Below are 25,884 nucleotides of genomic sequence, written 5' to 3'. Positions count from 1 at the left end.
ATATTCCTATACCGGGTCTCCTATCTCGGGTCGGCCCCTTTTCCAGTAGCCAGAAGCTAAAAATACCCGAAACGCGTGGAACGGTCAAAAGCGGTAGCAGATCGATCGATAAGCACCTTAGTCGGAAAAGAGGATGCCTGCGTGCGGGTGAGATATCGATAGTGATGAGCTGTTAGCGCCTCAACAACTTTGTGGACTGTTCTATCTATCGCTGTCCTCCTTGGAAAGCGGCTAGTTGTTCGTAGAGCATATTCAAGCGGTACCTCGTACAGTGACCAGCAAACGCCCCTTAAATCCTGCAGCCAGGACCTGCTCCGAATGCTGCAAGAGCGACCTCGAGGATGCCGCGATTGACATTCCCGAAGCAGGGATCAGGAGACACTAGAACGAGGATCCTCAGCATACCCTGCAGTACTGTATTATGGCCTGGCCTCGTTTAGTTGCATGTTCCCCAGCATGCAAATACTGGCCTGGCGGTTGAAGCCAACCAATAGAAGATGAAGGATGGATCCGAATTGTGGAGACGACCTCCCCCCTTTTATGCCGCATAAGCGATGGCTTGCTGCCACCTCACTACGGTGGCACTCGCCGAACTGCAGGGCGCCGTAGTTGCAATAGGGACCAACGGTGCTCCCTGCATGCTCTATCGGCGATTCTCATGTGTATCACCGAACGCATTCAATCCTGGAGGCTTCGGTTGAAACTCGTACTACCTTAGGCACAATTCGCCGAACCCCTTGCGTCTTGAAGCGCTAGCTCCATCTCCCTCAGGCAATCGTAACTGAACAACATCTTCTTCACACATGGCAGCTCGAAGTCTGGGAGCTCCTCCTCCGACAGGTATTCCCTCACCATCTTCTGCGTGTCATTGCTGAGAGCATAACCCACCCCTGTCGTCCGACTCAGGAGCTGTACCGCACTCGCCCGAGGTCTCCGCACGCTATTCCACAGCTTCAACCTCTCTGTCACCTCTTTCACGTCCCTAATTCCTTCCATAACCAACCCCAGAGCTCCTGCATCCTCGATCGCCATTCCGGCGCCGTTTCCGAGGGTTGGGAGCATTGGATGTGCAGCGTCGCCAAGGACGATAAGGCGGTCCTTGTGGTATGTGGGCAGAGGGTCGCGGTCCGCCACTTTCCAGAGGTACATCTCGTCTTCCTTACAGTAGTCAAGCATCTTGTGGAGTGAAGAATGGAAGCTCTGCATGTGGTCGCGGGCAACTTGTTTCGACGACTGCATCTTCCATTTCTGTTCGTTGTCAGGCACGCCGTCACCAGCGGCGTAGAGGCCGAAATTCTGGAGCAGATTGCTGAAAGAAGCCACTATGTCAGTGGAGGCTCCATTGAGGCGACCGAAATGACTTACTCTCGACACGGGTACCGCAGAATCATCCGGTCTTGCCTTACCCCCAAAGTTACGGAGGTGCCATGAGGAGCAAGTTCCATGAACTCTCTCAATTCCTCATCTTCCACGAGTGCCTTGGTTGGTACGCAGAACCGGACATTGCTGATCCCGCTCAGTTTCGCAGGTCTCTCTGCCCCATCTTTCATGATGGATTGGTGTGCTTTGGACTTTACGCCGTCCGCCGCAACTACAAAGTCTGCCCTTAATACCACTCCGTTGTGTAGTGTAATGGAGCCCCCAGAGTCGAAATGCGTCGCTGAAGCTCCCTCTACGATTTCCACAGGCACACCTGCACCCTCCCTCGTGGTTGCCAGATCCCTGAGACAGTCGTGTAGATCGGCACGGTGTACGGTCATCGATGGCGCGCCGTACTCCTTCTCGAGGTGGGCTAATGAGGACCGCATCAGGACTTGAAATGGCCACTGGCCTGGTGCTGCCTGGATGAACACATCTTCGGTGCAGTCCACCATACGACCACTCTTAAAACTGACACCCAGGCTTCGTAGGACCTTGTTGGCGTTGGGTGATATGCTCACGGCGAAGCCGACCTCACGTTTGTCGCTGTATTTTTCCACAACGATGACTTCGTGGCCGGCGTGACGGAGTGCCACTGCAGCAGCCAGGCCACCAATACCCGCGCCAATGATTATCACGGTGAGTTGCAGAGACATCCTGACTGCTTCTTGACCGGCAGAAAGGAGTGTAGAAATAAGATTGTCAAGTGAGAAGTATCGGGGAATGTATCAATTAGTATTCGACCCGCAGATAAACCTTCATATTAGAAGCCTTATTAGTATGACAAACGGTCCGCGAGAGACACATCTCAACTGTGGCCTCCAGGCTCCCCCAAATGTTCCGATCTTATCACGCAGGACCAAAAAGTTGGCTCTGAGAAATGCAGCGCCCAGTTCGAAGTAGTCCAACTTCGGCGATTTCGGAGTTTGTGGCTGGTTACCTTTGTAGGCTGCCTGTGGTTGTCTTGCATTTCAACTATAAGGTGAAATCGTAACACTGTGCAATCAACAGTGATCTTCGACGCATGGTTCTGGCATTGAAGATGCTTGACCTCCTAGTTCTGTCTTTCGTTGCTGCTGGCGTGATCTGGTTTCTCGCGACACCTTTGCGGACAGGACTATGGCGCTTTCCGGGACCATGGTGGCGTCGCTACACGGGTAGCTACATTTCCCGATCTTGCTGTAGACGTTGGTCGAGCAGATCTGACAGGCTGGTAGACCTATTCCAAGTGCTCGACACATACCACGAGCGGACACGCCTGACTATTGTGCGCCTGCACGAGGAGTATGGCCCCGTGGTCCTTGTTGGTCCCCGAACCCTCCTTTTCTCGGACCCGGCCATGATTGAACAAGTCTACGGCAACAGGTCACCACTTCCCAAAGTAGGTCTCCGGAGACTGTCTGTCCTGTATAGCAGTTGAGCCAATGCTAAATTGGGGGGCTATACCCTGCCAGAGCCATCATTTTAAACCATTACGACATGAGCTCAATGGAGTCGTATATCCGAACATCTTGGCCATGGAGAGCCCCAAAGACCATGCAACCATTAAACGGCCGATTGCTGGCATTTATTCCATGTCCAACGTCACCAAATCGGAGCGCTTCATCGACGAGTGCATCCTTCAGTTTGTCTACCAGCTCGACAAGGAGTTCATAGCCACCGGAAAGTCGCTGCCCGTTTATCAATGGGCGCACTTCTGTAGGCATAATCTCATCCTATGCTCTGGTTGCTCTACACTGACACTCCTATACAGTCGCATACGACACAATCATGAAGATTACCGCATCTGTCGACTTCGGGCTCATCCGAGGCGAAGCTGATCGAGAGGGCATGTTCAAAGGATTGCACGAGGCTCAGAAATTCCGATCCATGGTAGGTTTTACATGAGAGAAAAGCCATGCTTGCTGTCACCTAATGGGGAAGTCAACATGTAGGGCGTGTGCATGCCTTGGATATTCGCACTTTTTAAGAGAACCCCCCTGGCTCAGGTCATGATCAAACGCATGGGTTCCTTCCCACGGCGAGCACGCGAGCTCATCCAGAACAGGAGGGCGCAGGGACGGACGACAACGAAGCGCAACGACCGCGAGGATCTCCTCGACCAGCTCCTGGAGACGAAAGAAAAGTTCCCCCAGACTGTCGACGAACTGGTCCTGCACGGCTACGCCACGACACCCCTCTTCGCCGGTGGTGAATCAGTCGCGGCCATCGTCACCGCCGTGGTCTACTTCCTCGGCAAACAGCCTGCCATCGCCGCCAAACTGCACATTGAGCTGCAATCCTCCGGTCTCCAGATGCCGCCCCTCTGGGTGGAGGTGCAAAAAATGACTTACCTCGACGCCGTCATTCACGAGACGTTCCGCTGTTTCCCCCTCGGCGCAGCACTCTCCCGCCGCGCAATTCCGCCCGGTCGTGAGTTTGTCCTTGACGATGGACGCCGCGTGCCGGCCGGGACGGCGGTTGCGATATTAGGCGGTGCGACTCATTTCAACCGGGACGTATATGGTGAGGACGCTCAGCTGTTCCGGCCGGAGCGTTGGCTCATGGCGCCTACGGAGAGCGCGGACGAGTACGCAGACCGGCTGCGCTGGATGAATAGAGCGGATTTGACTTGGGGGGCGGGTGATCGCGCTTGTATGGGAAAGAACATTGCGCGGTGTGAGATCTATAAGCTCGTGGCGACGCTCTACTCGATGCTTGATGTGAGTCGACTTCCTCCTTTGTCTTCACACCAGATTCGTATCGGGACTGACTATTTGAGCAGATTCAGCTTGTAAATCCGACGAAGGAATGGAAGCTCAGAGAGGCTCTGGGGGTGAAACAGGAGGGTGTGGAGGCGAAGCTTTCTTTTAGACCCGGTGTGAGCCTCGACCAGCTTCGAGCCACACAGTAAAGGGCGAATTCGAGCTGCCGTCTATCCGTGATCATGATGCACAGCAATTTCTCACAGGCTATGACAGAGCCAGCAAATATATATCTTGAAGAGACAATTTATAAGAAAATCATCACTGAGTGAGCCTCACAACACACTTTTCCCCCTTAAGCTCCCCTTTCCTGACCATCTCCATGCCCTCCAACACCTGTTCCAGTCCGCCCTTCAGTATCCGGACCGGGTGATGTACCAAACGTCCTTCGTCCAGGAGCCCCTGTGCAATGGCCCACAAACGCTCCCCCAACTCCAGATCCTGCTCGCTGGGCGGGCGTGCGTAGGGCGCCGGCCAAACACACCCTTCGCCGAAGAGACAGGGGCCCAGGACCCAGTCCGTCTTGACGACGGCGCGGCGTGCAGCCACACTGGAATCGAATGGGTCCAGCGAGACGTATTTACCACCCGCTCGCCCGATGGCCGCGAAGCACAGGGCCGTAGATTCGACCGTCGTGATGCAGTCAAGCGCGTACCGGAGGTTGTTGCGGGTGTAGGATTTCTACAATATTGTAATGAGGTCGGGGAATTGAAAACGTGAGGGAGGGAAGGGGAGGGCATAGAGATATCATTTTCTCACTTACAATCTTGTTTGCACAGTCTTGCTCATGGTAGTCAAAGGTCGCTTCCACGCCGTAAGATTTCAGCCGGTCGTTGTGCACGGGCGAGCATGCCGTGATTGGAATCATGTTGATACTGCTCGTAGGTCAATCAGCTAGGATGTCCTGCAACTTCTCGTATGTCCACAGCCCCACAGTGGTGTCTCTCACAGTTTGAGCAACTGAATGGCAATCGTCGCCGTCGCAGTCCCGCCGCCGTACACGAGAACATATGCGGGCTTCGGCACGGGGGCATCAGGAAGCGGCAGGCCCAGACGATTCAAAGCAAGTCCTGCAGTTCCAATAGCCGCACTCATCGTGGCGCCGCCTTCAGTGGTGATAGAGGGAGGCAGCTTCAACCAGAACGGGCCGGTGGGGATGTTGTACTCCCCGAATGCGGCACGGAAGGGTCGTTTGGCGTTCATCTCATACTGGGCGCCGCACACGCGGTCGCCGATCTCGACGGCTGTGACGGCGGCTCCGCGCGCCACCACCGTGCCCGCGTAGTCCGCGCCGAGCATGGCGCCTGGCGTCACGAAGGCGCCCCGCATCTTGGTGTCGCTGGGGTTGAGAGACAGGGCTTCGGTGTGCACAAGGAATTCGTGGCTTTGGAGCGGTGCCAAGGGGGTGTCCTCGCGGATGCAGATGTGGTCGCCAGTCTCGGCGATGATGGCGCGCTGGGTATTTGGGGGGATGAAGCCGCTGGCCGTTTCGATGGCGAGGGATCCCATTCTGACCGGTCAGTTAGAGATAGAGAGTGGTGTTCGCTGTGTTGTGTTGAGCACTAAGAACGGCGACGTCTTTAGGAACGAGGAGTCTCGGTGCCACAAATTGGAAATTATTATTCCGCAGCTGAACAGAGGCCTGTACGAGTTACTCTATCTCTACCACTAATTACCACAACCTCTACTGCATCAACGCACACCGACTGATGTAAGGCGTGATTGGTCGGCGAAGTAGCCTTTCCGATTGAGGAAGATTTGTGGGTCCATATTTCACCACGCTAAGCTAATGCGGCATTTCGGTGATTTTAGGCCTTTTTCGGACAATCTGATTTCCTTCATTCAGCTGCATGGAAGGGCCAGGACAAAGATGGGATTCCAAGATTCACCGGGACGGAAGGGAAGACCCTCAATAACTCTTCTTCAAACTAGAATCGAAAGACGCTGGAGGGAGGCCCAGAACCCAAGCAACATACGCAGTAATGACGGTCAAAAGATCCGCCAAAAAAGCCGTCCTGTGCTTCCATGGCACGGGCGCGAAGGGATCCATATTCAACGTGCAGATGGCACGGATCTGTCACCAGCTACGCGACACGTTTGACTTCATCTTCCTCGAAGGCCCGCGCGAGTGTCCCCCCGGCCCCGGCGTGCTGCCCATGTTCGCCGGCCAGGAACCCTACCGCGGCTGGTTCGGCGGCCACGACGTCACCATCGACGACAGTATCCGCGAGCTCAGCGGCGCCGTGCAGCAAGGGTTGGACGACTGGAGGCAATCCCATCCGGATGCCAACGTGGACGACATCGTCGGCGCCATCGGATTCTCCGAGGGCGGACTCGCGCTGGCTCTGATGCTCTGGCTTCAGCAGGAGCAGAAACATCAGCAGAAACAACCCGAAGACTCCTCCAACGGACCACTACTCCCCTCCGTACTCCCACCGCTCCGATTTGCCGTGGTCAGCTGCTGCTTTTTCCCGCGCGAGGCGTCGGTGTGGTTGAACGCGCGCGCCGCCCAGCCCCAGGAGAAGCAAACCACCACCACTGCCACTACCGCCTTCATCGACGTGCCGACCCTGCACATCCACGGCAACCGCGACTTCTGCCTCGGCCGCGCACGCCAGCTGGTGCGGAACCACTACCGGCCCGAGTACGCCACCGTCGTCCAGGTTGACGCCAGCCATCACATGCCCACCAAGAAAGACGACGTCGACGAGGTCGTCAGGCATATCCGGAGATTGGCGGGCGTAGGGGAAGTCGGCGTTTAAAGTAGAGTATAATAGGTTCTCGTGGTCTCATTAGTCTGGCTCGGTATCCAGGCGCGTCACGGATACTAGGGATGGTCACTAGATAATGGAAACTAGGGGATCTTGGAATTTATGAGATATACCGAAGAGACGTTTATTATAGCACCACCGAGGACCCAACATCTCATCAACTCCTGGTCTTCACCGCCTGATCCAACGTCGCGTCTGTGACCCTCAGGACCGGGTTCCTCGCAAATGTGTTCAAAATCGACAGAAATCCCTGCATCACCACCTCAGCGGCTCCGGGTCCGTAACGCTCCTTCCGCAGCTTTACCGTAATCACCGGCTCTCCTTTACTTGGGTCATCTCCCATCTGCAGTGTGATATCGTAAGGCGTTCCGGCACGGGGGATGTCAGTCTCAACTATCTTCGCCTCGCCAATACTTCCACTCTCCGTCTGCCCCTGCTTGTAGTCGAAGATGGCTTGAAAGAGCGGTGCTTGAGAGGAGGGGTCATCGGCAGTGGGGCTGGAGGGCAGGCAGAGGCGTTCGAGGATGGCGGGTAAGGGGACGGCACTGTGGAGGAGTGCGGCTCGCATTTGCTCCTTCGTGGCAGTAAGAGCTTCATTGAATACATGGCCAGAGTCGTAGGTCAAGCGCAGCGGAAGATAGGATGCGAAGAAGCCCATGGTGGCTTGGTCAGTGAGGGAGGCACGGCCAGAGTCGGCAACGCCGATGGTGATATCGTCGCAGCCGGTCAGCCGGGCAAGGAGGATGTGGAACGAGGCTAGATAGAAGTGCATGGGAGTGGCTTGCTGTTTGCGGCTGCGGTCCTTGATGCGGACTGCTACCATGCGGTTGAGCCTCGTGGAGACTTCATGCGAGGTCCAGTCGAGTGTTTCCGAGCCAGACGAGTTGATAGCGGCGAGCGAGAAGACGGGCAGGCGTGGTGGCAGGCCTTGAAAGAGGTCGGACCAATAAATCAGGTCCGCGTCGTATGCGCCTGAGGCGAGCTGATTACGCTGCAGGATCGAGTAATCAACGTAGCTAGGTGCTGGTTTTAGCGGGAGGCCACTGTAAAGTTGGCTCACGTCAACGAATAGGTGTTCGGTGGTCCACCCATCCCCAACGAGGCGGTGGTAGGCGATGATCAGAAGGTGATCGGTGGGCGTCCAGAAGTAGTCGACGATTTTCAGCGTGTCGCCTTTCTCTACATCATAAGTTGCCCCTTGGAGGTTGATGAATGCTTCGTCGGCAGCATTCCTGTCTGCCACTTTGATGGCTTGAAATGAGTTTCGCGGTGATCTCATGATCGCTTGTACAGGATCCTCGACGGAGGACTCTGGATTAGAGATAAAACACGTGCGAAATGCGTCGCTGCGCTTCAGGGCCTGATCAAATGCCCAGGCGAGGCGATTCAGGTCGAGAGGCCCTTGCATGTACATGCCAATGGTGCTGTTGAACGTGGCTGGATCCAGAGGAAGTTGCATCTGCTTCCACGAGTATTCTTGCATAATGGAAAGCGGTGCCACGCGCTGGAACCCGTCATCGTCCACATCAGAAAGGTGGGATGGCGGAGTTGCAATGCCACTGCTGTGTTCGACCGAGAAGGTGGAACTTTCATTGGCCGTGCCACTGGTCGACGATGGCGTTGTTGGCACTACTTCTAGGATTGTTTGTTCCGCCTGCTCTAGAGATCCAGTGTCAACGAGTGGAATCAAGTCTGGATTCAAACGAGAGACAGCATCGTCGACCAAGTCAGCGGCCGAGGCGCCTCCTAGGATCTTCAGCAAAGGCACGTCGAGATTGAGATTTTTGGCGAACCACGAGGCCACCGTCACTGCGCTCAGAGAATCCACTCCCTGGTCGATTAAAGGAGCCGTCAGATTCAGCTCGTCCGCTGAAGCGAGCAGCAGTGCCCCGCGTATTCTGCTCGCCACGCCTTCGAGGACGATGTCGCGCACCTGCTCCAGGGTTTCGGCCTTTGATAGTTGTTCTTTGAGGGATGCGACAGCTCCGGTCGCTTCGTTGCCGGTGCTGCGGCGGTCGGAAAGCTTGAATGCGGCAAACCGTGGGTCGTTGTACCAGGGAATTCGATCCTGCTCCTTCTCATCCATGTGTACCATGCCGGTGATGAGCTCCACATCGTCGATCTCCCAGTTTCGGCCAGCCACAACAGCTTCCGCAAATAATGCATGGAGCTCCCATTCCTTGACCTCGTCGGCAAGGAACTTACGGGTTTGGGACTCGTTCTCGCGCCCGGCGCGGGAAATGAAGCCGACCCCAATAACAGCACCGATATCGATAGTCGATGCGGCCATGCCTCGAGCGCGTCTTTGCAAGGCTGTAGCGTGGAGGTATGCATTCGCGGCGCTGTACGCCGCTTGTCCAGGGTTTCCTACAACCATCACGATAGACGAGAACATGACGAAGAAGTCTAGCGGGTTTGCAGGATCAGACAGACGCTCATTCAACAAGCGAACCCCCGTCACCTTGGGCGCCAGGACCATCTCCATCATCGGAAGCTCCATGTTCTTGAACATGACGTCCTGCAGCAAGAGCGGCCCAAACGCCACCCCACCGATGGGAGGCATCGACGCACGCACTTCTGCCAGACCTTTCTCGACTGCGGCTTCGTTGGAGACATCCATGGGGAGCACCATTACTCTTCCTCCACAACGAGCAATGTCGTCGATCCAACGTTGGTCAATTTTCGGAACACGGCTGGACAGCACGAGATGCCGTGCCCCATGCTCAACCATAAATCGAGCAATCGAACGGCCCATGTCACCAGCAAGGCCGATCAGTAGATAAGTCTTGTCTCCTATAAATAAGTCGTTCGATTCGATAGGGCGGATACGACTGGTAATGAATTTGTCTGTTGTCCAGTCGACGATTGCGTTGATATCAGGAGTGCCCGTCGAAGACTGAATATCATGAGCGGTTAGAATGGGTACACTGTCGATACCTCTGTATTTCTGCGCCGATCTAATAGCCTCAGCAAGGACCTGTGCTGCAGCTTGAGCGCCCAGCGTCGACACCGATGTTGCGATGTTCTGAAACAGGTGATCTGCGCCCCGGATTGAGCAGCTAGGTGGAAGACACCTCATTAGCCGACGGCTCAGGCTTGCTGGGTTCTGATCGGCAACCAAGTCGTATAACAGTAAAATGCCCGGTGGAAGTTTCTGACGCAGACTTCGCTCGGTCTCCCTTTCGTGTAGATGGATCCAATCGATATCGTTCACTTTGGGTGCAGATTTGGTGGAGGCAAACTTGAGTGCGATACCAGCAGTAGCAGCGTGGTCTCGTAGACATTCGACGTAGTAGCTGGGAGGCTCGAAGACAAGCACGGCTGAACCTCGTACGAGATCGGACATCAGAGTGACGGCGACAATATTTGCAGAGATGCTAAGAAGCGTCGACTTAATCGAGTCGTCTCCGTCCCCAACATTGATAACTTGGCGGGAAGGGACTTCGACAGAGGAAGCATTTTCGCTTGACAAGGCCACCACCATGGCGTCCTCACAACCGGCAACGCTCCCCAGAATCAGATGGTAGAATCCCGACTGGCCGACACGCAGAGCCTTTGCGAGCGAATACCGCACCTGGATCTTCGCACAAGTCTCCTCAGGGCTAGATGGAACAAGCCGCTCCACATTTGCGCTGAAGTAAGGCTTCCCTTCGTCGTACTCTAAGCTCAAAAGATCTTTTCGAGGATCCATATCGGCCAGTATGAGACGGCGGCCAGAGTTTAGACGGTTGTTCCTGTCTACATCACGTCTTAGACGCGGTATCAGGACCTTGCCGCCGACCAAGTACAGCTCGGGCTCCTGTGTCCAAAGAAAACCGCTGTCTTCCCATTTGGTGCCATGTTCCAGGCGGAGAACAGTTTCGACCAGGAAACGAGGCTCGAGGTTCTGGATGTTGTCAACATCCAGCAGCTGGATCTGAATGTCAGGATATTCGTGACGTAATGTACGAAGTAGGCCGATTGTCATGGCTTGCTGAGCATTTGCAGCCCAGCCATCTTCAGTCACCCACAAGACATTGTGTGCGGCATTGAAAATGGTCTGTAGAGCATCAAACTTTTCGTCGTCCAGTCCAGCAAAAGTATGTTCATCGAACTCCGACAAAACAATAAATGTTGTACCGGGTAGTAGGTCGGCGTTGATGATGTCTCGAAGGCTTGGGACGGTGTCGAATTTCCGTGTCGGTAAAATGCTGGAGATTTGACCGATGAGTTCGGCAGTCTCTGGAGAGGAGCCTCCGACGACAACTAATGGGCCATAAGAGTCCTCGATAGGGGCAGTGAGGGGTGAATCCAGCTTCTGTATGAGATCGTCCACGGCGTGCGAGAGGAAAACGCCGCTGGGGAAGGTTGTACTGTCTGGATCGAGAGAACGAGTGTCAATGCCAGAGAACCCGGTTCTCTTCAGCAGCTTGTCCCATTCAGAATAGGGAACAAAGGGTGCCAGAACACGGCCCTCGTCGTGCCCGGACCACCAATCGGGGAACAATCCAAAGATGAATCCGACACGAGTATGCTTTTCGTGTGCAATTTCAATGACAATCAGTCGACCGCCAGGTTTTAGCAGTGATCGCACATTTGAAAGAGTTTCTTCGAGGTTCGGCGTGGCATGGAGCACGTTGGATGCGGCGACCAAGTCGTATGAGTTGGGCTTAAATCCCTGTTCGGTAGGAGAACGGCGGATATCAAGTGGTTGGAACTCCAGCTTTTCTGCGTGTCTTTCAAACTCTTTTGCGGCTGGCTCGAAGAAGGTACGAGAAATATCGGTGAACGTGTAGCTGTTAAAGGACAGCTGATCATGGTTCAAGAATAATCGTGTCGCTCCTCCTGTGCCCGCTCCTGTTGTCGTTGTCAGTCTTCGTCGCGCTGGAGACGCTATTCTATACGTACCAACTTCAAGAACGTCCAAGTTGGGATATCGATGAGTGATTTGCTCGAGAATGCGCTGGTAGTAGTAATAAGATTGGCCGTAACTCACTTCTCCACTGTAGAACTCCGTGAGCAGGCCGTCATGGTCAAGGAGGTCGAAGGCATTCTCATCGTTGCGGAATGTCTCCAGAGCACCTTCACCAACTCTCTGAATGAGACGCACGAACGGTTGGGATATGTTTCTAGGACAACGGTCAGTCAAGGCTCTTTCTGTGGTGACGAGAACTCTTACTCCTGGATCATTATCTCGATATCTTCACGCGTATCCCTATCCCAGTCTGCTGTATACCATGCATTACGCCCAGCTTTGGTTTCACTGAGCACATACTCACACCACTGGATATACTTTGCGAAGTGGAAGGATGCTTTCTCGCGATCTGCGGCGGTGACGTTATCCAGAACAGACCTGATGTACCAATACGTGATCCGTTCGATGATTGAAACGTCCTTCTTATCCTGCTCTGTAGCGTGTCGCTCGATCTCGTCGAGCAACGCATCGGGATTCAGAGGACCAAGGCTCCATTTGGTATACATGTCGTGATCGTCTTCAGGGGAAGGTGGGAAGGTAGGTTTGAAACCAATACCCTCAATGTGGAGCATCGTTGCCCTGGTCTCGGGGTCGAAAACCTCAATATCACCTTGGAGGCTGGTGCCAGCGCTTGCTGCAATTGTGGAGATAAAGTTCACATGACTAGCCGAGTTGTTGATATGGTCGGCAACCCACGGGCTCAAAGCGATGCGACCGATTCCAGTCGGAACAAGCAAGGATCGTACACGACCGTCACCCGGAGCAGCATACGCCCCTATCATGCTCTGGAAGGCAACATCGAGAGTGCTAGGATGGATGACCATGTTACGTTGGCCGTCTTCTAAGCGATGGAAGTTGATGGAGCCGTTCGCCTTGCTGTCGCCGCGCCTGAGATTGGTGATTCCGCGAAATTGCTTCGTATAGTTGTACCCAGCCTGGTCTAGCATGTTGTAGAACCGGTCAATGCCAACGTCATTGAGGTGTGCAGGCTCGTCTTGTGAAATTGGAAGAGCATCGCGCGTAGCCGATCCGTACGTGACGGCGACTGTGCCAGCGACTGAACGAGTGGGCCCGGTTTCTCTGGCGAGGCATGAGTTGATGGTGAAACTGTATACCGCGTATGTGTCTGTAGTCTGCGATGCGTCCACGTCAAGACTGAGGTTCAGTTCGACCATGCTGTTCTCATCCTCGAAGGTAACAGCCTTGTCAATTGTGATGTCCAGAACTTCCAAAAGCCGAATGCTCCGATCACCGCTCAACTTGACGGCGGCTTCCATGGCCATGACAACGTAGCCTGCTCCGGGGAACACAGTCTGTCCTTGAAGTGAGTGGCCATCAAGCCAATCAATATCACGTGGTCGAATGAAGTTCTGCCAGTGCATCGACGAAGGGGTACTGTGAGTAGATCTCCTTCCGAGTAACAGGTGAGGCCTTTCTGCGTCAAGCAGCGCACGAAGGGCGCGGGACTCCTTTCTGTACGAGCGTGAGTGATCCCAAGAATAACTCGGAAGTTGCTTGGACACATCGCGGACGCTGTGCGCATCAATTGACAAACTCCTATACAAGTTGTCAATATCAACAGCCGCTGCCCCGAAGTGCGACCATAAGAGTCCCAGACATGAAGAGAAGGCTTCAGTGTCGTCTTTCTTCCGTTCCATGCAGCCAACGTATGGAAGGCTAGAACCAGAACAGTTCTCGATAGTCTGTAGCGTTGGATTCTTCAGCGCAGGGTGAGCACCAATCTCGACGCAAATATCAAGGGGCGTGTGTTTCAGGACTGCTAACTCGACCGCCGAAGAGAATAGCACCGGAGAGAGCAAGTTCTCTTTCCAATACTCGGCACTATAATCCCCACGCCGCATGATCTTCCCTTCGTAGACAGAAGAGAGCCAGGTACTTTGGGGCACACTGAGCGGAGTGAAAGTATCACAACCACAGGCTTTCAAGGCAGCAACGTAAGGCTCTGCGCAAGGTCGCATATGGTGCGAGTGGTAAGCCTTGTCAACTTTGAGGACTCGAGCAAATCGCGACTCATCAATCAGAACGTCGTATGCCTCGAGAATGGCATCTTTGTCTCCAGACAAGGTGACACTGTCTGGGCCATTACTCGCAGCGACTGTAATTCTGCCCTTAAAAGCCTCAAGATCGCACAGCTCACACGCATCGTCGAAAGAGGTGCCTGCAGCCATCATGGCGCCCTCTACACCATCCGGCCCACGCGCGTATTCTGCGGTAAGGCCACGAAGGTATGCAATGCGGATAGCTTGCGACGCCGATATGAAGCCGGCAGCAAAGGCGCATGCTATCTCCCCAGAGCTGTGGCCGACGACAACTTTGAATGTCACCCCTGCTGCTTCAAGCAGCTTTATCAGCATGATCTGGATTGCACAACAGAGTGGCTGAGAAAAGGCCGCATCGTGCACATTGGAGGCTTCGCCCTCTAGGAGAAGCTGACTCATGAGGCTCCATCCTGGTCGGTACTTATCTGGCAGGCTCTGAAGGCTATAGTCAAGCTCTGAAATAATACTTCGCGCATATGAGACTTCAGAAATCAGAACCTTTCCCATGGCCGGCCATTGAGCCCCTTGTCCAGTAAAAATACCCAAGACTTCAGGTTTTCGCTTGGCGTCCGACATCACTGTGAACGCCTGCTTTCCTGATAATGAAGATGCGTCTCGGCTGAGAGCTTCGCAAAGTGCTGGCAGGGATTTTGCGGATATGGTGTGGCGGACTTGTAGAGTCGATCGTTTCTTCAGCAGCGTCCATGCGAGATCTCGCAATTGGAGCTCTGGATGGCTGTCGAGACTTTGCTTGAGGGCTTCCATGATGGCTTTGAGTGAGGCAGTAGAATTGGCAGAGAGAACAACGGGGGCTAAGCAAGGCGTTGGTGGCTGTTCCAGCGCTTCCTTCGAGATAGGGACGTATGATTCCACAATGATATGAGCATTCGTTCCACCAAATCCGAAAGAATTGACACTCACGCGCCGTGGTTGGTTGAACTTGAGCACAGGCCACGCTCGTTGTTCTGTAACAACACGCAGATCTGAATAGAATGGAGCCACTCTTGGGTTCAGCTGATTAAATAGCATGTTTGGTGGAAGAAGTCCATGCTGTATGACCTGCGACGCTTTTATCAGGCCAGCAACTCCAGCGGTGCCTTCGGTGTGGCCGATAATGGTCTTTATACTGCCCACGTACAATGGGTCCTCGTTGGCAGCACGTGGTCTGTCGCCGAAGAAAGCAGACGAGATGGCACAAGCTTCTTGTGGATCTCCCGCTTGAGTCCCTGTTCCGTGGGCTTCGAAGTATTGACAGCGATCCTCAGATTTCGTGATATCGAGACCGGCTGATTGGTAGACTTGTCGGATGAGTGCCTCTTGTGCTGCGGGGCTTGGCATTGTTATGCCAGGAGTCCTGCCGTCCTGATTGATGCCGCTTTCGCGTATTATACATTCGATGGTGTCACCATCTGCAATTGCCTTCGACAGGGTTTTGAGAACGACAGCGGCGATGCCTTCGCCCCTAGCATAGCCATCCGCAGCGGCATCCCACATCCGAGAGCGGCCTGTGGGCGAGAACATGTTGAGCTTACTTGCGGTGACAAAGGGGGTTGGGCCGAGAATTAGATTGGAGCCTGCTGCGATAGCAACCTGACTTGCCCCTGTTCGAAGCTGCTGGACAGCAAGGTGAACGGCCACGAGAGATGAGCTGCAAGCGGTATCGATGGTCATACTGGGTCCATGCCAGCCAAACGCATAGGAGATTCTGTTGGAAAGGATAGAAGCCGCGGCACCCGTGGCGGCATAGGTGCTCAGTGCGTCCATGTCATAGTTCGAGTTGTCGAGGAAATCTCGTTGCATCAGTCCTACATATACGGCGGTAGGGGAGCCTCGAAGGTCCTCCATTCTCAGACCCGCCGATGTGAGGCTGTCATAGACAGTCTCCAGAAGGAGGCGCTGTTGTGGGTCGATTGTGTCGACTTCATTTGGAGAAATATTGAAGAATCCTGGATCAAATGCATAGGGATCTTCTTCCAGAAAGTACGCGTACTGCGCGTTTGTCCGGCCATGATGGGCTCCGTCAGGGTGGTAATAGCCGTCGATATTGAACCTCTCCTTGGGCACTTTCTTCACCAAATCTCTGGGAGATTTCAGAAGTTCCCATAGTCGGGAGGGATTATCTGCACCGCCAGGGAAGCGACAGCCACTGCCGATCAATGCGATGAGCTCCTTAGGCTGAGCTTCAAATGGACTCATTGCAGTTGGTGCAAGAGAGTGTGAGAAGCGTTGTGCGTCGCTTCACATCGCTGGCTTCCTTGCACCTGGCCGACGCCTCGTCATTAAGAGAGAAGGCGTGTTGGACGCATGTTGTCTCTAACGCCGACATTTCGGCCTCACCGGTGCACATATCGCCTCGATATCTACTGCACAGCAGAGCTGGCTAGAGCGAAGCATGCATGTCGATCTCCAGAAGTACTCGCATATCTTCAAGGGTAGGGATGGTATGTAGTTACAGGAGGATTCCGCAAGGTTCGTTAGTGGCTTGGCAATAGTCGAGAATTGACGGACTAGCACGCTAGTAAGCGGCTACGGACGGTTCGCGCCGAATCTAACTCTTTCCGCGTCTTAAAGAACACTAGCTCTATGGAAACTACTGTACAGCTAGATCCTTGCGGCACAGGAAGTAGACCCTACTGGTCCACGACTGTGTCTCCGCCTTTACCGTATTAGAAGCAGAGGGACTATCAATGTCGATCATTCTCAATCCCCCGAACCGGGAGGATGCCGGAGGACTGACTCTGGCGATCGCAGCGCGGGGTTCATTGAGAGGACCAGTCGTGTAGAGAAGGACAAGATATGTGTCCCCAACCAGAGCTGAAGTGTCCTATCATGCGTTGGTTTTCCACATGCCGTACCCGTCTCTGCTAGTCCAGCACACCCATTGGATTCAGCAAATATACGAGCAGCGCCCGGATAGCAGATATGAACGGGCGACACCGAGATAGTTGAGTCACCCTGCAAGTCATTGATATCCCGTATACAACTCAAGATACAAGAGAACGGTCAGCCACTTATAACAGAAACATACTGTGAATCAGGGTCCATTGGAGTATGATGGGTGCTGCGCGTGAATACCCTCAGAGTGGGTGTTGTCCGTTGGGGGCCTGGCGATTGCAACCGCGGACGGAAAATCTTGAAAAGCGCATATTCAAAGCACACTACCGCATGCATCTACAACGAGACTGCAGTTGCATACCATCATTTGTCCATAGGACACCTGGTCTGTGTCACTGCACAGCGGGAGGCCTGGGAGAATGTACAAGGGTGAATCAGCTTTGCAGGTGGCCGTCCGACACTGCAGCCGCTTATCAGCAGCGTTGCAAAGCGGCAACTAGGCATAGCCACCGACAGGTACACCGGTTCGCCATGTCAACCACATCCAGTGCTACTTTCAGGTCCACTTGAACTCTTGCACATTAGTTGGCTAAGTGTACCTTGAGATGTACCTCTGGTTCCCGATGTCTGTCAGTTCGTCTGTGGAGAGGTATAAGTGTGCCATGAATATCGGCATTTCCACCATCACGCTATGTCCGGCGTTTCTCTCTTTCTCTTCTGCTCTCTTCTTTCGCCGAGCTCGCCGAATGTCGCCGCATCGTCACCCAGACTCTTAGCCGGAAAGGATGGCCGAACCTGACAGGGCAGAGATCGCCGTTGTCCGGCGCGCCGATGGCCGAACATTGCGAAAGTCATGCGATAGATGCCACCAGCAGAAGCTGCGATGCGTGGGAGACAAGGCGTCGTTGACTCGATGTAAACGTTGCCAGAAGGCGGGACTCGAGTGTGTGTATGGAGCGAGATCAAGCAAGAAGACGAGCCATTGCAGCGTCGACAACTTTGCGGCGTGGGACGATTGGCCGAGGAATTCCACAGTCCCGACGTTGAGCGATCCTGTGGGCGAGCTAGACACAATGTTCGGTCTCGACTTGACGCACTTTGATGATGTCTTTCCCGACTCGGCCTCGTCTCGGCCCGGCACTGGTGGGAGTAGTATTTCATTTGGGGGCTCCATCTTACCTTCGCTCGAGGAGAACTCTGGTGTTACAGTCATCTCAACGCCGAGCGTTCCCTTGCTGGCCATAGACGGTGCACTTAGGCCAGAGAATGCTGAGCCGTCGACAAAACTTGACAAAGCTTCCCAGGAGTTGGAAGTAATTTTCCTCAGAACGACGAAGGGCGACACCAATCAGAGGCCTCAAGATTGTATGCCGTCGATTCAGAGTCCCTGATGTGACTGCTGTGCTAACCCCGCTTTCAGATCCGATCGGTGAAGTCTTGGGCGCCCTTGGCAAGTTTTTGGCCGCTCTGAAAGTGATCAATGTGGTGGAACTGGTCCCACCTCACACACCCCAAACCTCACATGATGCTCATTTGCGGAGCAAACAGGCTTCATTAGCCTCTCAAGGCTATGTGCTCTGCGTCAGACTTCTCTCATCCCTGCTGGAGCAGATGCTACAGAGCCTCTTAACCTCGCCGTCCTCCTCATCGACAGCTCCTAGCAGCGCAGCCAGTCCCGAGAGGTCTCAAGATTCAAGCAGTCTGAGAGCAAGTTTAGCCTCACTGGGAAGCAACTTTTCCGATGCGTCTCAGGTTCCACATGGTCTTCGATTGAGAGATATTCTCGCGCCTCCGGGCGACTTCAGGCGGGCTCTGAATTTCAGCCTTGATCTGCTCTGTATTGGTTGTAGCCAACTCAATGAGATGGAACAATTGCTTCGGATACCATCCAAACAACCGGGTCTTGGCACGGCGTCCCTGGTGTCCCTGGAGCGGTCCGGTATCGCCCAGCCCGAGCTCTCAGATAACTCGGTTTCAATACCGTCGTTACCAGCTCGCTTTGTCGCTTCAATATGGGAGGACGAAGCAAGCATCAACCAAAAGTCCTCGGCAGTGTGCCTTCAGCGCTATCGTGCTGCACTTTTGGGCCTTATAGAGCATTGTGCTTGACATAAAATGAAGCTCCATCTCGTTCAAGCCGCTGGTGCGCCACCTGCTAGATCTTCAACGCAGCTATTGAAACGTGAAGCGCTTGCTGGAGACTTAGGCCAGGTGTTTCAATTTCCATACTTAGAGTTAGACTCATGCACAAAATCCAGGTTGGCCTGTTCGTTGACCTACATTCCAATGGCTGATCCCCCGAATTCAATGGAGTTACTATTCAACCTCCGCATTGAACAACCTTGTATCTTATCCTTGTTCTTAGCTTTGCAGGATGCTTCCAGATATGAACGAAAGCTTAAAAAAGATCGTCCGGCTTTGCTGGATGCTTTTCCATTCAGATCCTCTTCGGGATTCCCGTAGGCGCGGAGGGGGTTGTCCTCCGCTGGGTGGGCAGAAATGTTCTCCACCATTCCATTATGCTCATATAGAGATTTCACTTTGTCGTGGCTGGTTTTGGAGTAATACATCGCCGAGCCTAAGCAACGCCTACTCAAAAGACCTCTGACTTGGAACGCTGGAACACTATGGCCGTTCTCACCCTCGTCCAAGAGACGTCATCTTGCATCCTCTTTGCCATTGCTTTCCTTGTGTGCTTATCTATAGTGTTATAAAGGTCAGCCGTAGGAACAAAAACCCACTTCCAGAAAGAAAATAGCACATTGGCATGTATCAAGTATACTTATCGGCTCTGGTTCCACTCTCTGGCGGGCTACCCAGGACCACCTCTCGCTCGAGCATCATCATACTGGCTGACCTCGCACTCCCGCAAGCTCGCAAGGCGCACGCTATCCAGCAAGCTCACAAGGAGTATTGCCCTGTGGTTCGTGTGGGCCCCACCGAGCTGTCCTTCTCGTCACTGACCGTGCTAGAAGATATCTACGGCCGCGACCAGGGCCTGCCGAAGGCCAAGTTCTACAAGATTGGTAAGCTCCCCGCTGAGGACAGCGTCATCAGCATCCGGGGCAGAGCGCAGCATGCCGGGAGGAGATCACTCATGGCCAAGACCTACTATCAGGCGTACATCTGAACCTACTCTCCTTTGTCAAGTGAGAAGATTTCTCAGGCGCCGGACCAGTTCAATCACCGATCACGGGGCGGGATGGAGGCCGTCTATTTTACGTGTAGTTTCACTTCCTGGCCCTGGACGTTGTCTGTAAGTCTTGTGCCAGACTCCCAGCTGAAGCCGGTCGCTACTTCCCTATTGCTTAGTTCACTTCTCATTGAACCATGAAAGCGGGATATTGAGGACGGGCGAGGCGCACCCGGTCATTCAGGAGCTGGAGGTGTTCCAAGCAGCGATTGCATGGGTAATATATCTAGATTACTATTGTCCTTGATAATTTGACAACGCTGACTTGCGCCTTGTTCCCACCACTTCGGTCTTTTGGACGATTCCTCCCGTGGTCTCCTGTCAGCGAGCTATTCGCCTTACTCCACGGCTAGATAGGTAAACTACCACCAGTCAATGCTTCACGATGCACTTAATCTAACCCTTGACGCATTTCTGCGTCCAAATTTTGCAGCGCGAGCACGACTCGGACAAACTTTCGACGCTGATGACGAGCCTGATCGAGAAACTGGAGACGTGGTTGAACTGTCCCCTGACCGACGTCGAGGTCGCGGAGTAGCTCCTAGCGATCATGTTCGCCGGTAGTAGCACCTCGGCGAATACGATCGTCTTCCCGATCTGGGTGTTCGTTCACAACCAGGATGTTTACAAGAGAATCAAGGCGGAGCTGCGACAACTGATCCCGAATTCACAGGGTGTACTCGATAGAACGGCCGCGAATAAGTTTCCGTATACGAACGGCGTTATCATGGAGGAGATCCCGAGCAGTCAGCCCCGTATTGCAGTTGACGACTTTGTGGTGTATGGAGATAAGTTCCCAAAGGAGTAAGTAGAGCATAATACTGACAAGAGGCAGATAACTGATCGACTGAAATTGTGTACAGACGATCGTTCGTGTCCAGAACTATTCAATCCACCAGAACCCCAACATGTTCCCCAACCCGGACGCCTTCATCCCGGAGAAACGGCTCGGTGAGTACTCGCTCAGACAACGAGCGGTGTTCAACGGCTTTGGAATGGGCTCTCGAGCCTGCATTGGGAGCAAGTAGATTGTTCCGCCTGACTCCGTCTCTCCTCTCAGAGGCCTCGTGATCCGAGAAGAACAACAAAGAACCTTTATATGGTATCGCGATAATGGAGCTGCCGCTCGTGGTTCCTTCTTTCTTCGCCGCTTCGACATCATCATTGCGCCGACCACAACGGATGCGGATATGGAGTTGACGGATAGGTTCAGTGGGGGGCTGGCGGGTAAGAGTTTGAACTTGTATCTGAGGGAGGAGAATGAATAGTTTATTGTATTTGAGAGGCCAACAGATATAGCGCGAGGACAGAAAATAGATGGCTACGCTTCTAGAGCATGTCCACTTCCAGGCCAACCAAACCAAATAATCCAAATGAATATCCACACGTAAATAGTCAACGACCTCTGCGAGTCTGGCATTTCTAGATGAGGTATCCGTCCCGATGACACGGAAAGATACCTCGTAATGCGAGAGAGACACTATAGCCCACAGTCGAAACCCTGTTTTCTACGGCATCAGCCAGAAATCCACCCGGCGTCAATATCTCGACCCCAAGTATCCCGCGAAGAGTCCCCAGCTCCATCAATATCCGGCAAGTAGTAGCAGCAGAGAGCCTCCGCAACTGCCTACGACAACCCTGATCCTCTGTGGCCCTTCAAAGGTGAGATCAATCCAGTTCGAGAATGTCCCCGGCCTCCGCGTTCGTGTCCTGTGGATAAACAGGAGAGACGGGGAGCAGGCGTTCAGCGCAAACAGCCCGATAGCAGTCCATGGCCTCCTTGGGTGTATTAAAGAAGAAGCATTACCCGGTCTGTGTGGTCTTCTTCCGGTCTATTTCCAACCCTGACACAGTGGAGTCTCCGCCGGCGACTTGATCTAGTGCATACTTCCATCATTTGCTAACCCATCCGAGCCTCGTCTTTCTCCCCAAACATGTCTCAACCGCCCAACATCAGCGAAAAGGCCCCCTATGCATTCAACAGGATCGACAGGCTTTCAGGAGAAGCCATCCTCAACGAAAACCGGGTCAACAATACCAAGATCTCTCGCCATGGACTTCCGTTGAATTCTCCGCCAAAAGACGACCTCTTCGACCCGTTGAACTGCCTGAAGGCACAGAAAATAGCCATCCTGGCGGGGGTGTGTGTCTGGGCGTTCCAGGGGCCACTCAACATGATCACCATCGCGCCGGCGTTCTTCGTCGCTGCTGAAGACCTCAACTGCAGCCTCAAGGTCGTCACGGATTAGGTCAGCTCGGCGCTGCTCGCTTATGAGATGGCTTCGCTCTTTTCAGTCATTCTTGGGAACAAATTCGGCGTTTAATCTCAGTTTTATCCGTATGTGGCTTTTTATATGACCAACTAATCCTCTCCCACTCCTGCTTTCCACTGATGCCGACCGGCTAGAAACTATCTCCGTGATGTGATGGACGAGGTTTTGCAGGCCATGATCTGATCTGAGGACCCTTCCACCAGAAGATCAAGTGAGGATGTGAGCCATAAACGCAATGACTACAAGAACGCCAGATGGAATGGCATAACCGGTATGCGTGTTCCACGGGACAATGGCGTAGGAAATCCCGAAGGCACCGAAGTTCTTAAATCCATTCTAAATGACCAGTGCTGCGTCTGCGCGCGCAACGTACACCTCAACCAGGTAGGTCTGGGTAAAGTTGCACGCGACCAGTAAAGATAACATAACCGAGAAATGTCAGGAAGAGTCGACCCTTACAGCTGAGAGAAACGAACAGCTTACTGAAAGCTTCTCGATGAGCACCACGACATATTGAACATGATTCTGAGCACATACCCCATGATGATAGACCCGAGTGGTGAGTCGGCAGCGTGACGATGTCGATCAATGTACTAGTCATTGAGGAACCCGGAGTGTGGGATTGCCAGAAAAGTAGCGAAGAACGGCGACAAAGCTGTGAGACCGGTTCTTTCGATGTCGAATCCGTATTCGCCTTCGAAGATGAAGGTGTCGGATATCAACATATAGTTTGTGGTCATGAACAGGATCGTAAAGTGGAGGGTCATGGCCAACACCGCTGGGTGCGGGATATAGCGGAATGAGTAAGCGAATGCTCGCCAGAAGCTATTGGAGATGGAACTAGGATGTGGCATACAACAATCTTGCAGTCATACCCATTCGTCGATCTCGCTGCGCCCACCTCCGCTGACGGAGGGAAAGGTGCAATTGTCCACCAGACGCCGCTTACGCTCGTGCTGAGCCGCAGAGTCTCGAGTGTACTGTGTCTCAAACGGTATATTAACCAACCACTCCATGTCCTGAGAGTCTAGAGCCAGGTCGAAGCTTACTTCGCCGCCACATGGACTATGTAGACTGTTGTCGGTGAAGTACTCGGTGTTGGATGCAGGGTCAGTTACCTGGTTCCATTACCCTTGTTGACAACTATTTTGTGCCAGCATGCTCTCCAAGGACACCACATACCTAAGACGGAGCACGAAAAAAGCTAGTATTATATACCCCAAGACCGAAGCCTTCCCACGTACTGAGAATTGTGGAATCTGCCTGTCTTGTCCGGGTCCCATATGCAATGGCGTTCATTGCAGGCGACGGCTGTCTTTCGTCGTTTTGTTCGCTCTCCCATTGTTGCTTTGGCCACTACGCTCTGTTGACGTAATGGTCGAATAGTTGATGCTAGACATATCCTTCCGAGGACAAGGAGGAGCCCCGCTCGTGGCGCAAATATGGAGTTTGTTTAAGTGTCCCCTTCCTCGACGTCTAGGGAAGGGTGGCAAGATCTGAATCCAGGCAGCCTGGTACCGAGAGAGGGTGTGCGGAGCAAGTGCAACATCCGGTCGAGGGGAGACCCGCTAATCCAGGCGCCATGAGCTTCGGCTCGCCCACGAGGTTCCTAAGAAATAGGAGAAACAAGATCCTATGGCTTCGCTCCTTTGCACCCCGTTCACTTCCCCGCCTGGAGATGGAGCTCTCCGGGCTGGTATTGGTTCAATTAATGATTAGTCCTATCTCCACTGAGGGTGAAGCTTCGGGTGCCAGCCTATTGGCGACATTGGCGACATTATGCTTTGTTCTTGCGCGGGCTGTTGACCTCGGTGAAGCTCTCCGGCAACGTTGAACGGTAAACGAACCCTGACGATTTTTGGTCACTCGTAACAACGGGTTCTATAGTGCTTAGAATTAGCTCCCTTCCGAGGAGAAGTTACTATGTGTTTAGGTCATGTTACTTCTATCTTGCAATTGCGACGTCTGAATGCCTTCCCACTGTGCCTCTGCTGGCTCGATCAGACGTCTGCCCATGATAGAATCGGCTTGATTACCTGAAATTGGTCAGTGTCTGATGGCAGTAACATATGTGCAGGAGGTCAAGTGAGCCTTACCGAGCCGCGTTTAAGGTCCTGCAGTGCCTCATCCATCGAAGAGGCTGGATAGATCTTTCCCAGCTTGTCGACTGGAAACTTGCCCTGCTGGAAGAGATCTATCAACCGAGGGAGGAACTACACAGGCTTCATGTTAGCTGATTTCGACAGAGAGGTGTGCCGCGATATACCTGTGGAGGATTGCATTGTCCCTCGATAACTCCAATGATTTTCTTACACGAGAGCATGATATCGAGTGGATCAACCTGGATTGGTGCATCCGGTCGAGGAAGGCCCACCAGGGCAATAGTTCCAGCATGGTTCAGTGCCTTGATGCCTTGTTCGATCAACGAGGAAACGCCTGTTGTATCAATAATCTGGTCCACTCCGATAGATTGCAGTGCCGAGACGAGATCTTGCTCTTCAGAGGTATTGATCAGGTGGGTTGCTCCGAAGCCGGCGGCCATGTCAAGCTTGTTCTGTAATATATCCACGGCAATCAAGGTCTCAACACCTTGTGCTTTCGCGGCCAGCATGGCTGCCACACCAACCGCACCAACACCGAACACTGCAAACTTCGTCCACTTCTCTGGCTCGAGAGCATTGAGAACAGTGCCAGCTCCGGTCTGATATCCACAGCCGAGAGGAGCTAGGAGCGCCAGCGTTTCTTCTGCAACGTCGCACGGAACAATGCAGTCTTCGGGGACGATTGACATTTTGCTGAAGGACGAGTGTCCAAAGAACTGTCCTCGTGCAGGCCGTCCATCCACCAATCTTGCCGGGGCACTCCCGTCTGACAACCTGGTGCCTGTGAAGTTGCAGGGCGTCATCTGAGGACAAGTTCCCCAGTTGCCAGCCTGGCAGAAAACACACTTCTGGCAAGTGTGGAAACTGAGAAGCACGTTTTGTCCTTCCTTGAGTGCCTTGTTCTTAACAGCGCTGCCGACTCGACGTATGATCCCTGCCCCTTCGTGACCCAGAATGGCAGGATACTCTCCCGCAGGAACTGCACCATGCTGGACAACAATATCCTTGATCGAGTGTTAGCTTTTGACTTTCAATCGAGGGAATGGCCTCACTGTATGGCAGACTCCCGAGTATTTCATTTCGATGAGAAGCTCGTCGTCTCGCACCTCGTCCAAGATAATATCCATCATTTTGAATGGTGCATTGACCTCTTCCACCACCAGTGCCTTGGTGCGTATGTTCTTCATTGTAATATCGGACATCGTCCTGCGACGTTTTAGCAATACTCGTAGTAGAAGATTTTAGTGGCATGAATATCGACCAAATTAGCTGGTCCAAAGCGTTATATTGACCATCCTTAAGCGACCAAAGAGTTATACGTAGTGAACTCGGTGCATCACCCGACATACGGAACGGTAACCGAGACGCTGTGGGAATTTCCCGTTTGTGTGGTCGGCCAAACATTCGGCATCAAAGCTTGGTGCTGGCTAGTGACGAGCATGCGGAATACTTCGAACACGTTATGAACTAAGAAACCAGCAGCGGTCTTTCGGAGTTCCATCAATGTAATATTCTTCCTTTTTGGTACAATAC

At 53.4% G+C, this 25,884-nt stretch overlaps 9 protein-coding genes across 9 annotated transcripts; 5 read left to right on the top strand and 4 right to left on the bottom strand.

Moving 5' to 3' along the window:
* Nucleotides 1–714: 714 nt before the first annotated feature.
* AYL99_11337 (hypothetical protein) lies at nt 715–2,075 on the bottom strand (the record flags this gene model as incomplete). The annotated part of the gene is made up of 2 exons (XM_018842843.1): nt 715–1,309; nt 1,366–2,075. 2 exons carry the CDS (start codon nt 2,073–2,075, stop codon nt 715–717), a joined length of 1,305 nt encoding a protein of 434 aa, XP_018687603.1.
* Nucleotides 2,076–2,461: 386 nt separating this feature from the next.
* On the top strand, nt 2,462–4,312 carry AYL99_11336 (hypothetical protein; the record flags this gene model as incomplete). Its single annotated transcript, XM_018842842.1, has 6 exons — nt 2,462–2,576; nt 2,637–2,800; nt 2,874–3,117; nt 3,173–3,291; nt 3,354–4,121; nt 4,184–4,312. 6 exons carry the CDS (start codon nt 2,462–2,464, stop codon nt 4,310–4,312), a joined length of 1,539 nt encoding a protein of 512 aa, XP_018687602.1.
* A 112-nt stretch (nt 4,313–4,424) lies between these two features.
* On the bottom strand, nt 4,425–5,672 carry AYL99_11335 (hypothetical protein; the record flags this gene model as incomplete). Its single annotated transcript, XM_018842841.1, has 3 exons — nt 4,425–4,844; nt 4,927–5,038; nt 5,113–5,672. The coding sequence occupies 3 exons, from the start codon at nt 5,670–5,672 to the stop codon at nt 4,425–4,427; spliced, it is 1,092 nt and encodes a 363-aa protein (XP_018687601.1).
* A 473-nt stretch (nt 5,673–6,145) lies between these two features.
* AYL99_11334 (hypothetical protein) lies at nt 6,146–6,925 on the top strand (the record flags this gene model as incomplete). Its single annotated transcript, XM_018842840.1, has 1 exon — nt 6,146–6,925. One exon carries the CDS (start codon nt 6,146–6,148, stop codon nt 6,923–6,925), a length of 780 nt encoding a protein of 259 aa, XP_018687600.1.
* Nucleotides 6,926–7,091: 166 nt separating this feature from the next.
* AYL99_11333 (hypothetical protein) lies at nt 7,092–16,144 on the bottom strand (the record flags this gene model as incomplete). Its single annotated transcript, XM_018842839.1, has 3 exons — nt 7,092–11,770; nt 11,822–12,042; nt 12,093–16,144. The coding sequence occupies 3 exons, from the start codon at nt 16,142–16,144 to the stop codon at nt 7,092–7,094; spliced, it is 8,952 nt and encodes a 2,983-aa protein (XP_018687599.1).
* A 1,424-nt stretch (nt 16,145–17,568) lies between these two features.
* On the top strand, nt 17,569–19,913 carry AYL99_11332 (hypothetical protein; the record flags this gene model as incomplete). The annotated part of the gene is made up of 3 exons (XM_018842838.1): nt 17,569–18,148; nt 18,204–18,854; nt 19,657–19,913. 3 exons carry the CDS (start codon nt 17,569–17,571, stop codon nt 19,911–19,913), a joined length of 1,488 nt encoding a protein of 495 aa, XP_018687598.1.
* Nucleotides 19,914–20,526: 613 nt separating this feature from the next.
* Nucleotides 20,527–21,004, top strand: AYL99_11331 (hypothetical protein; the record flags this gene model as incomplete). Its single annotated transcript, XM_018842837.1, has 2 exons — nt 20,527–20,754; nt 20,840–21,004. The coding sequence occupies 2 exons, from the start codon at nt 20,527–20,529 to the stop codon at nt 21,002–21,004; spliced, it is 393 nt and encodes a 130-aa protein (XP_018687597.1).
* A 906-nt stretch (nt 21,005–21,910) lies between these two features.
* On the top strand, nt 21,911–22,225 carry AYL99_11330 (hypothetical protein; the record flags this gene model as incomplete). Its single annotated transcript, XM_018842836.1, has 1 exon — nt 21,911–22,225. One exon carries the CDS (start codon nt 21,911–21,913, stop codon nt 22,223–22,225), a length of 315 nt encoding a protein of 104 aa, XP_018687596.1.
* Nucleotides 22,226–24,249: 2,024 nt separating this feature from the next.
* Nucleotides 24,250–25,553, bottom strand: AYL99_11329 (hypothetical protein; the record flags this gene model as incomplete). Its single annotated transcript, XM_018842835.1, has 4 exons — nt 24,250–24,285; nt 24,346–24,462; nt 24,516–25,355; nt 25,404–25,553. 4 exons carry the CDS (start codon nt 25,551–25,553, stop codon nt 24,250–24,252), a joined length of 1,143 nt encoding a protein of 380 aa, XP_018687595.1.
* Nucleotides 25,554–25,884: the final 331 nt, after the last annotated feature.

The sequence above is a fragment of the Fonsecaea erecta genome (assembly GCF_001651985.1).
Source record: "Fonsecaea erecta strain CBS 125763 chromosome Unknown Scaff14, whole genome shotgun sequence".
Classification (NCBI taxonomy): domain Eukaryota; kingdom Fungi; phylum Ascomycota; class Eurotiomycetes; order Chaetothyriales; family Herpotrichiellaceae; genus Fonsecaea; species Fonsecaea erecta.
This window is presented reverse-complemented; position numbering and strand designations above follow the sequence as displayed.